At 41.7% G+C, this 12227-nt stretch overlaps 1 protein-coding gene across 1 annotated transcript in view; it reads right to left on the minus strand.

Annotated features, from left to right (window-relative positions):
• Positions 1–3478: 3478 nt before the first annotated feature.
• SCIN (scinderin) overlaps positions 3479–12227 on the minus strand; it is a 45774-nt gene continuing 37025 nt past the window's right edge. The window contains exons 14-16 of the mRNA XM_083405393.1: positions 11598–11675; positions 8489–8549; positions 3479–5867 (exon numbers count right to left, since the gene is read on the minus strand). Coding sequence (XP_083261519.1) covers positions 5734–5867; positions 8489–8549; positions 11598–11675 — 273 coding nt within the window. The 3' untranslated portion in view covers positions 3479–5733. The remainder of the gene's footprint in view (positions 5868–8488; positions 8550–11597; positions 11676–12227) is intronic.

A 12227-nucleotide genomic window follows, 5' to 3' on the forward strand; every position in this document is an offset into this window, starting at 1 on the left:
ATTGCCAGGCATCCTGCTGAGTCTAGCTTCTTGGGGTGGAATTAGTTTCACAGGTCAATTATGTGGTGTTCATGGCAATGGAATGGGGGTTCTTGCGAAGGTTTTCTTTATGAATAAACCAGTGTTTTTAATTTTGAATCCCATGTGTTTTGTATTTGAGATGTGCTATTTTTATATTATCCATCACCTTGAGATGATTCATGTAAGGTGATTCATACCTAATAAATAAATCACATGGAATCTGGTATCCAGCCATTCTTGGCAATGAAATATTAATTCCTGGTTGACATTTTCCTTCAAGACAGCCGAGTCTGAACGAATGCTGTGTTTTGGTGGTTATCCGTCTAACCTAGCCATAAGGCAGACAGAAGAACATTACATCTTGCTTCTTTAAAGTAGATATTGCCGCTAGGTTAATGGATCTGATGTTATTTCTAACCTCCTTCCACAATCCATACTAGTGAAACAAGGAGTGCTATCCTATCCAGAATGAAGTCCCATTGAGTTCAAATAAGCATATTTCCAGGTTAGTGTTGTTGAGTTCAGAGGCCTGAGGCTATATTAGAAATGAGAACATGGACAGAGACTATGGTTTTAAATGAAGATGTTTGTTTTAGAATACTTCCCTTGCTCACAGTTAGAGATGGATGCTCTTCCTTCCAGAATACTCTATGTCCTGGGGTGGACTAGTCTATGCTTAGGACAGAGCATTCTGGAATCCTGGTCTGGATCAAGGAAGGAATCTGCCATAGACATTATATAGGATTGCAACATTATACCTAATTTTACTCTGGAATGCATCCCTTGTAAATCATGGAGATGTGAGAAAGGAAAGCCCATTTTTAAAATGAAACATTCATTCTAATGCATATACATCTTACATTCAAATAGCAGATGCATTAAATGCAAAACCAAAAAATGATCCAAGTGTTACTTGCAGAAACCACATTCCATATTCTATCTGCAAAAACCATATTCCAGATACTATATCAGGCATGCAATAGGATGGGTGCCAGTACAACCATCACAGGCATATATGAAAGAAATGCAGCTCTTCATTCGACTCCCTCTGTACAAATATATGCCCATGCACATGGTGTTCTGCTGCACACACGTTTCTGGGGTGACTGCAATTATTTCAACAAACCAGTTTGAGATCATCACCTCTGTATGAGTCACATTTTTTAAGTTCAAGGGAGTGCCACTAACATGCCCATTCTAAAATATGTTTTAAAAGTAGATTGCATGCATCAACTTGATTAACAATCATGTTGTTTTCATGATAGACACTCTTGATGTACAATTTAATGATACAGAAGTACGTTAACACACACTGTACAGATAATGCCAGTAGAAGGAATTGATGTTCAGAGTTTTCGCTATTGGGTTAATGTCAGAATCAGACAACACAGAGAACAATTTAAGTTGCTTACTGGTGGTGGAAAATATAGTATTGTGTTTCTTTTGTCTTTTGTTGATTGCATTATAAAAGGAAATTGCTAATCAGGCCTTCCATTGTTGTGTTCACGCAAATAGTAATAAACTTTGTTGTTTTCCATAAGGTGACCCCTTACAAGCTGTGCAAATCTCTTGTGAGAAAATGGGATGCAGCTGTACAAATCTTTCTGTTCTGGAGCCAAAAAAAGTAATAGACCTAACAACTATGAAGCAGCTGAAACCCCTATGCACATGAGCTATGATGGCCAGTGTGTTGAGGGGTTTTGACTAACATGATCTGTAAGAAATGCCAACAAGGTGGTTCTGATGACTTGTTCACTCCCAAAAGAACAGAATTCTGCAATCTCCAGTGCACTGCACCTAGTGATAATCAAATCTTATTGTAGGATCTATATTCATGGCCGAGTCCTGATGCTATTTTATTTTATTTTGATTTATTGATACGTTGTACTTTTATTATATATTTTATTTGCATTAATATATATTGTTGTTAACTGCTTTGGGGGCCTTGAGTTTAAAAAGCATTATATAAGTAAACCATACCATATATTCTTTAGCATTTGAATCTTGTGGTATTTCAGTCAGACAGGAGGTTGTAATGGGGTGGGGGGCAGTCAAAGATAACCAGCCATTAAATGGCCAATCACTCCCATGAGTACTAAGCATAGACCATAAAAGTGGGGTCTTTACCCTTCCAGGAGGAATGGCTAAATGTAGTGAGTTGGGGCGAATCTACACTGGTTGGTTATAACGCTAAAAATGTGTTATAAAAATGTGACACCAGAGGGCGCTGCAGAGCAGCAATCTGTTGGCAATGGGAAATTGCATTGAGAGCTATATAACTTTTTATAAATAGCCTTCAATAGCGTTTTTACAGTATAGATCAGGCGTCCTCAACCTTGGCCCTCCAGATGTTTTTAGCCTACAACTCCCATGATCCCTAGCTAGCAGGACCAGTGGTCAGGGATGCTGGGAATTGTAGTCTCAAAACATCTGGAGGGCCGAGGTTGAGGAAGCCTGGTATAGATCCATCCTTGGACTGGACAGCCTCTAAGGTGCCTTCCAACTCAAAATCTGTTTCTAGACTGAATTATCCCTTTGCTGAAGGCGGCAGCTACATCTCATTTGAAGTTTAGTAAAGCATAAAAGCATGGACCTTGCCAACAAAGGTCCATATAGTTAAAACCATGGTTTTCCCAGTAGTGATGTATGGATGTGAGAGCTGGACCATAAAGAAGGCTGATCGCCGAAGAATTGATGCTTTTGAATTATGGTGCTGAAGGAGACTCTTGAGAGTCCCATGGACTGCAAGAAGATCAAACCTATCCATTCTTAAGGAAATCAGCCCTGAGTGCTCACTGGAAGGACAGATCCTGAAGCTGAGGCTCCAATACTTTGGCCACCTCATGAGAAGAGAAGACTTCCTGGAAAAGACCCTGATGTTGGGAAAGATGGAGGGCACAAGGAGAAGGGGATGACAGAGGACGAGATGGTTGGACGGTGTTCTCGAAGCTACCAGCATGAGTCTGACCAAACTGCGGGAGGCAGTGGAAGACAGGAGTGCCTGGCGTGCTCTGGTCCATGGGGTCACGAAGAGTCGGACATGACTAAACGGCTAAACAACAAAAGCATGAAGAGTCATGGTGTGCAATATGCACTGCATTACTAAACCAATACTAATCTCAGTGTAGTATTTTTGAAGATGCACATTAATTATCCTGCTAGCAAGAGCTAGTGGAACAAAGGCGTTAAGAATGTTAGATTAGCCCCAGCTGGGTAGCTCACTGAGTGACCTTGGAGCAGGCACACCAAGCTCTTTGCCAAAGCAACTCCACGGGACCATGTACAATACACTTTGGAGAAAGGTGGGATAAAAATGTAACAAATAAATATAAAGAAATATTTACATCTACCTCAGAAAGCTAAATAAAATATAATTTCTTCAGTTAGTGGGAAAATAAACTCTATTAATATAACATCTTCAAAATTAGTTACATTTTGATAAAAGAAGGAATGCAACATTGTTCAGGACTGGAAAGCATTTATTTATTGAATTCATACATCTATAAATGTGTTTAATTTTTTTGTAAAAGTGCATAATTTAGAAAATTTATAATCATGCCTGCCACTTTTTTGTAATGTATTTACTTCTTTGAAATATATACTTAAAAAAATAGCAATGTATCAAAATATGACTTAGCACATAGATGCTCAGGTCCAGAAAAGGAGCGCTTTATGAAGAAGCAAGCCTCTACATGCGGGTTTCTTGCTAAATGAGGAGCCACACATGCCTCCAAACAGCAATGCGAATCCACTGTGATCTTCATTCACACTCTATGGTGTGCCATTCATTTGCTCATCCATTCTTTACAGCTAGTTCATGAGAACTATTTGACACACATTTTATTCCTACGTTCATTTCCAGTTCTGCGGGCATCTTGCTCACTTTTTGTCTCTACTCATATAACACGCCATGGTATGGATTATGCAGATTGATCTGGAGAGGTGGTAGAGGAAGAGCTGCTCCCAATGTGTGGGGTTTTTTGGCAGGCCACAAACCTCCGCACAATCCTGCAATCACGTGAAAAGGGTGGTAAACCCAAAACAGCAGCATGGCGAGGAACCAAGCTTTGCTGAAATGTGTTTAGACCACAATTTTGGCACAGAAAGAGGAACAAATAGAGTTTTCAGCAAAGGAGCACAGCTGGAAATAGCTTGAGTATTTCCCTCTAGGCTGTGGCTCTTACTAGTTACATGGGCTAAGAGGAGAACTCAAATATAGAGACACTACAAACGCTCTGTGCTTAAGCTTTGGCTCACTGGGATCAGGGAATTGGTCAAACAAGTTCAGGGATGATATAGCTCCCTTGAATGGCAACGCCTATCAACTTTGGTGGGGCAGCCCCCTCAAATATTTTATTGGGAGGGTGGAGTGACCTCAGTCCCTAGGAGTTGGCTCCTATGTCAGGAAGTGCAGGGACTGTAAAAAAAATATTACTATTACAGTCCCCTGGAGCCTTAAACTTTTGAGAGATAAGGTAGAATTAGCATCCAGTATTTGAACTAAAAATAGGAGACATTTTGAGGGGACAATGAAAACTCACTGAAAAATACAGTGTCAACAATAACTAAAGCGAAAGCAATCTAAAAAGACCACACCAGCATTATGAGCTAGGCAAGAGCTCTGAGAAATCAGGCGAGCTTCTGAATGCTTACTGAGAAGTCATGATTACCAAGCTAGGTCTGAGCTGAGTGTAACTCACCCATCGCTATTCCTAACGGAGACCCGCACTCAATTACATAACAAGCCAAGCCACCGGCACAATGGAATGCTATGCAGTGGGCATTCTAGTGATCCTTTTCAAAACAGAATTAAGCCTTGGATTTGGGGGGGTTATGCACAGACTTGGAACTGGAGAAGGGGCATTTCCAGTTGCATCTAGGAACATGTTTAGAGAATGTATGCATATTATTATACCGGGGGTCACCAATGTGGCACCTGCAGGTACCTACGAAGGCTTTTCCCAGTGCTTATAGGGCCCCATTTCTCCCCACCTCACTTCTCTCTGAAATTAGGCTTGAAAGAAGCATTGTATTGTAGCCAGCCAAAATAATAGGTTGAGCTGTGTGTGTGTAGTAGGGATGGGGGAGAAATTGTATTCACTTTACATTTAAAGCTCAATTGGTCAAATTTGCACTCTCCAAAACAATATGAGAACCAAAACACAGCCATGCATGTATCCAAATGTTGTGATGCGGTTCCCCAACAAATGTTTACAAAAATGCATACGGTATATTGGGGAGAAATGGGCATAAAATTTAACATTAGTGAAAATAGCATGCAAAAACGCATTATATTAGAAGAAAATGCTTGCAAAAATGTATACATTGGTCAAAACTGCATACGAAAATGTGTTTATTGTGATAAATTCTTAAGAAAACACTTAAGAATTTTCATGAGGATCTCTTTTTTTTAATTGCAAGTTGCTGCAGAAATGTGGAGAACAGAATTCAAAAATGAGAAACTGAGAGAACCAAAGCTGGCAGGTCCTTCACTCTCGTGTGTGTGGTGCCCACAGTTTTTCCAGTTTAGAAAAATATTGGCAACCTCTGTGCTGTACACACACACACACACACACACACACACACAAAAACAAACAAACAAAAACTGGCACATGGACCACAAAACCAGCAACATACACAGTGATTTGCAAACACATGCTTAAAGCTGCCAGAGAATGGCTGTCCTGGGATATCTCTTCTGCAGTTGAAGCTTCAGTTTTTCCATTTGTTGTAATCCCAGCCCAAGAACCAGCCTGTGAATGTGGGGGGTTCGTAACCTTGCTTCACAATAACAAGTGGAGTCCCTTTATCTCGCCCAGAAGGATCAGTCTCAATGTAGCGTTTGGCTGAAACACATGAATATGCAAGATAGTAATCTGTTAATTTATCAGCGAGGGGGGAAGTAACTTGAACATTACAGCTCACCACCCGCAATCCCAAACTCTCTTCTTTGTTCACTGCAACAGACAGGCACCTCTTTTCACACACGTGTGTGTGTGTGTGTGTGTGTGTGTGGAGTGGCCTTGCCCTCGGTGGAAAGATACGTCCATATAGTTTTTCCTGCCCTCCACATCCTACCCTGGCTCCAGTATGTTGGTTCAGTGCACAGTCGCTGAAAACCACACCTAGCCTGCCCCTGCCCTGATCTGTAGCCTGCATCATAGACCAGAGGAATAGAAAAATCAGTGCAAGTGGTAAGTCCATGCCGGGGTAGCCATTTTCCTGGCACCGCTTCCTTCACTTCTAGGTTCTAAACCAGTGGTTCCCAATCTTTTTTGGGCCATGCCCCACCTAAGCATCTCTAAAATCCTCCCGTGACATATTCTTATTATTCAAAAAGTGAACTCCTATTCATGTGGAGGAAGCCTAAAAGGCCATTAACTGTTAATAACTCATTCTCGAATTCTCCCCTTAAAAATCAAATTGCCCCCCTGCGGAGAGCGTGCCCCCACGTTGGGAACCACAGTTTTAGACCAAACTGGGATCACTGAATCTTCTCATATGGATATGTAAGCCAATCCTCTTGGCCATTATTCTGTTTCTGACTCCACAATCCTATGCATAGTTACTGGGAATAAATCCAATTAAATTAATTGGGACCTATTTCCAAGTAAAGATGCATAGGATTGTACTGCAATTGACTTATAATACTATCTAAAACACTGTTGCAAGCTCCATTGATTAGGTGCCGAAGGATCACTCCATCCCTTGAGTTGTAGGGTTCATTCAGACATTTTTAAAAATTCAGAAGCATCTGTGAAGGCCTCCTGCTCTTCAACACCCACATCAGCATTCTCTTATCTTTCAAATAAACTTCCGCAACTTTTCCAAATGAATGAGTTTATTGATTTCATTTTGAGCTGGATAATGTTATTTGGGTTTGTGTTGTTAGCTTTGATTTCATTGTTTGTCTTATTGTAATCTTGTTTGTAAACCACTAAGAGCTTTGCTACAGAGCCATCTGGAAATTTAATAGGTACACATTTTAAAAATGCAAAACAGACCCTGTCCATACAAAAGATCTGAGTCCTGCAGGCATTTTAATAATCAGCAAAATGCCTATTATTAAAACAAATGGGGAATGGAGCTTTTATACTGCAAGGACTATTGGGGGCTACAGTCTGTCTCATGTGAGATACACATTGCATTGTCTTAATGATCCCCCCCACATAGACCACCTAGGGCACCCATTGGGCTCCTTTGGGCAATCAAATGCACACAGGACATGGATCTTAATAAGCCAAGATGCAAATTGAGGTTTCTGGATGTGCGTGCAGCTTCTTTGCTCTTCCTTTTTGTGGAAGAAACAAACATACAAACAAACAAACCAGAAACTGTTCAGTAAACCATAGTTTCCCAGTTTTATCCAAACATGGTTAATTGTGATTAATGTCTTTGGAACAGGCAAAGATATTAAGACAACTTTGAACCATGGGTTCACAACCTGGCTTGTTATAAAGCCAATAACCATAGTTTCCTGGTTCAGATGAAATGGAAAACTACATTTAATTGAAGACTTTGGCCTGTTCACTTTTGCAAAGAGGATGCATGCATGGAAATTCTTATCTCAGCTTAGTAAGCTGAGATGTTAAGATCAAATTTGGCTTTTCTCACAACAGCGTCCCCAAATATTCCTTATCAAAGTGAATAATGCTCATTTAAACGAGACAGAGAAAAAGGGAGAGTTGGGGGGGGGGATTTCTGTTTCATAACTGCTTTGATGAATTTTGTGGATTTAAAATGTTGCCATTTGTGTTGTACAAGGATACAGTTTTAAGTGACTATCATGCAGAGGTCATATGAAGAGGTCCATCAAATGATACATTAGGGGGGGAAATAAGGCACGTTCCCAAATGCAGGGTTAATCACAAACACACACCAGCTAAACCTACAATTCTCCAGGGTTTCCACTAGCAGGTCAACAAGAAAAGTAGTGGTGTAATAACTCATACACAAATGAAGATGTCGCATATGGACAGAGGCTATCACTATGCCCCAAAGGTGATGTGGGACCAGGCCCAAAGTATTCTGGGTCAGCAGTAGTGGCTGGCACCCAGTGGGGCTGGTAGGGCAGAACTTCAGAAGGCCAACAGAACATGGAGACGGGGCAGTCACAGGAAGAGCCAAAGAATTCTACCTTTGCCCCATTATCCTCCCTGAGGATTTCTACATGGGCAACATGGAGACTGAGGAGGAGACTGACAGCCAGCGCCACCTTGGGAAAATGGCCTTTGCCTCTCCCAAGAGCCCCGTCAATGGGCCTGTCTGGGATCTGGATTGGCAGAAAGTAGGGGGGGCAAACTGAGGGCTGACTGAGGCAATACCCCATCTGCCCAAATAGGCCGGCCTCTACTGGGGTTACCTCTGACTACCTTGTCTGATTAGTATAAATAACTTGGGAGAAGCTCTTCAAATATCCCCTTTCATTCATCTAAAAAAGACTGCATCAATTTTAATCATAGCTTACCTGATTTAACTGATTCAGTGCGTTCCATTTCATTTGCATCCTTACCAATCCAGAGAAATATCTAGGATGTGATGAAGAAAGAGACTGCTTCAACAAAGTGGTATAAATTTGATGTTTCGCCACAGTTTGACCTGTACATAAAATACTAATGACCAGCATTCAAAGACAGGGATGATTTCTAGTCAATATTTAAAATTCAGCTCCATGATTTGCCCACCTCTGTGGGTTTGCAGTCCCATGGTCTTGAAAATTTCTTTCAGGCTGCATGCAGTCTTATTTCCACCTCATTTCTCTATTGGCCATCAACTTTTCCCAGTCTTCCCCAATCTGGTGCCCTCTAAATGTTTTGGACTCAGCCCACCCAGCATGGCAGTGATCAGGAATTATGGGAGTTGCAGCACAAAACATCTAGATGGCAAAAGGTTGTCCTCCTCTCCTTCAAGCCATTTGCAACCCTTAGGACAACAAAGGCTATTCTTTCAGTGTCCACATCATCAGAGATGTGGCAGGTGGCTTCATGGGACAGGGCCTGCTTGGTGGTGACACTCCAATTGTGGCATGCTCTTCCCAGTGTGGCTTGCCTGATGCCTACTTTGATGTCATTTTGATGCAAGGCAAATACCTTTATATCCCCCCAGTTTTGTCCACTGCTTTTGTGCACATTGAGCTCCTTGGAGGAAAGGCGGGATGTAAATATAATAAATAGCTTGGAAAATTGCCCCCTCCTTTTGCCTCCTGTTGGTTTCTGCTTCTCCTTAATTTCTCTTTCCCACAGAAAGGAAGAGAGAAAAGAGTCTGAAACTGGACAAAAAGGCAGAAGAAATGAGATGGTTTAGCCCAGTGCTTCCCAGAGTGGTTGGTACCACCCCCTGGGATTCCCCAGGGGGGTGTCAGGGGGTGATGGGGGGCTGGAGGTATAAATGACCATCAGGCTTTGAAAAGCATCTATCACTGGATCAAGTTCATCAGTTTTGTCAAATTAATTAAACTATGTAACTTTAATTGGATTTTGCATAAATGTGCAATTAACTGCTACTGTTTTGAAAGAAAAGAAAAGAAAATTGCCCCCTCCCGCATATGCTTCCCCAAACCATGGGCTTCGGGGGGGGGGAGGAAGGCTGTTGGCTCCCTCCCCCCAGATGAAGCACAATCCCCAGATTCCCAGTTTTCTTTGATTTATTTTGAAAGAGCAAGTTTTTAGTATTTGTAGAGCACGAGATACATGACAAAATGTGCAGGCACTTTTCTCCTCATTTATTTAGCAAGGAGCTTGCCTGCTCCCACTTTTCAGTTATGGATGCATATTTGTTGGTTGATTTGGAGTGTTTACTTGTCCCTTTTCCCAGAAAAATTCCTTCGGATACCCATGCCCCAACCCTTAAGATGCTCCTAAGAGGCTGCACGCACTGTGGGCGACCTCGCCAAGTGAAGGGAGGTGGGTGTCTAGGAAACAGAGTTTTTTGGGGGGTTGCTAGTAGAACCCTGACTAGGGAATACCTTTCCCAGAGAAGCTTGTCTGGCACCATCTCTATGGTCTTTTGAACACCAGGCAAAGACCTTTTTTTATTCACCCAGATCTTTTAATTGTGTTTTGAATTCAAGCTGTTTTATACTTCCTCTGGGTAATGGCAGGTTTCTGTTATCTTTTCAGCAGTTTTTTGCTGGTTTTAATTATGATATATTGCAATTTTTAGCATTATTTTGCTTGCACTCTGCCCAGGGAATATTTATTGACGGACAGCTAAATAAACTGTGACAGAAGAACTAGCGGAAGAATGATTGACAGTAAGGGAGGGAATGGAGTTGCGACTGACTGCTAGCGTGTGCCAGCTGAGAAATGAGAGTTGGAGAGTGTGGTTGTGAGGGAGAGAGAGGAGGAAATGAGATGAGAGAGATATTAAATTGCATATTTAGGAGAGTTGGGATAGCTGTTATGAAACGGAAGACAGTCAGCTACTATAAAAAAATTGTATATGAAGACCGTTTGTGCTGAATATCATGTTCCTTAATTAAAGATATGTCTTACGTTCAACTGACTTGTTTTCTGGTTTGGGTGGATTCTCAGATACATATATATAAATAGTCATCTTTTTACTTTTGGCAGAGCATCTGCTAAGTTCTCCAGGTCATCTCTGAGAAAGTGGTGTGAATGACTCATTTAAACATGTTTTCAAGGGAATTGCTCAATAGCCAAGCCAGAGATGCCAAATGTCATGTTGAAATGGGCCCCAAGAAAGCCAAGAATCTAGGACATTCTTCTGGCAAATATAGTCATTTCTCAAATACATTCAAATAAACATCTTTTACAACTGCTTGTTTTAAAATAGAGGTCTTTCCCTCCCCCCACATCTCCTCCTTTAACTTCACTTCTGTGGAGTTCTGTGTGCCGTTCATTTTCTTTTATCATTCTTTGAACTGCTTTACACAACAATTCAGTTAGACCAGGGGTCAGCAACCTTTTTCAGCCATGGGCCGGTCCACCGTCCCTCAGACCATGTGGTGGGCCGGACTAATTTTTTTTTTGGGGGGGGGGGAATAATTGGATTCCTTTGCCCCACAAATAACCCAGAGATGCATTTTAAATAAAAGCACACATTCTACTCATGTAAAAACACCAGGCAGGCCCCACAAATAACCCAGAGATGCATTTTAAATAAAAGGACACATTCTGCTCATGTAAAAACATGCGGATTCCGGGACCGTCTGCGGGCCAGATTGAGAAGGCAACTGGGCCGCATCTGGCCCACGGACCTTAGGTTGCCTACCCCTGAGTAAGACCATGGCTACAGAATGAGCAAGGGATAGACTATACCATTTCAGACTAGAAATAGGGGTTGCCACTTTTGAAGGGAAAACAAAAACAAAAAAACAGAAGCACAACTCCCTCCACATAAAAAGCTAGCATTACAAACCAGCCTGCTGTGTCAGTTTTCTATTTGCAGGTATCTTTAATGGGATCGGGATTTGAAGATGTGATTACTCCATCTGCAACCTGAAGTGGTACAGTCCATTCATCTTACATGTCCTTCCACTTAATGCCGCTATAGGTGTAAACCAGATTGTATGTCTCTTTTGTCCCACGCAGCTCCGTTAATAACATGTGCCTTACCTGATCCCAAGTATCTAGCAGCATGACGTCATCTTCAGCCAAGTCCTCCTGAGTGAATTCTCCAGGAACCTCCTCAATCTATATTTTTAAACGACAACAACACTTGGTGACATACGTTCCTGTATACAAAATAGCACAGACTAGTCTACAGTGTTCTCTGATTTATGACTGGATATTGAGGTAGAGTCCATCTTATGCTGGAAGTGGCAGAAGCTATTTAAGAGTTGCTGAAGGTTGGGGGTCAAAATCGCAAGCAATGGACAGTATAGGTTGGACTGCAGGAGGTTGAAAGGGAGAAATCACGGCCAGGAGAACAGTTAGAGACTGAGTCACAGTCAAGATATTGCAGTCAGGCGTTCAGGACCAGCTGCAGCAAGGGGGGAGGCCAAAGTGTCAAGGGTTAGATTATATCTTGTCTTTATTGAGCATTTACTCTGATTATACAGTGGTTATACGGCAGTGAGCACTCATCCTAATTTGCTGGTGGGGTGTCCATATGGCTTTCCATTAATAATTTCTTCATCCCACACTTTTCAGTGCATTTCCCCATCACGTTCCAAACCTCAGAAAGGCTTCATTCCTTTTTAAAAAAATGGATTTGTTGCACAACAAAATGCTTTAATCTACTTT

This window comes from Podarcis tiliguerta, assembly GCF_965153285.1.
Source record: "Podarcis tiliguerta genome assembly, chromosome: 12".
Classification (NCBI taxonomy): domain Eukaryota; kingdom Metazoa; phylum Chordata; class Lepidosauria; order Squamata; family Lacertidae; genus Podarcis; species Podarcis tiliguerta.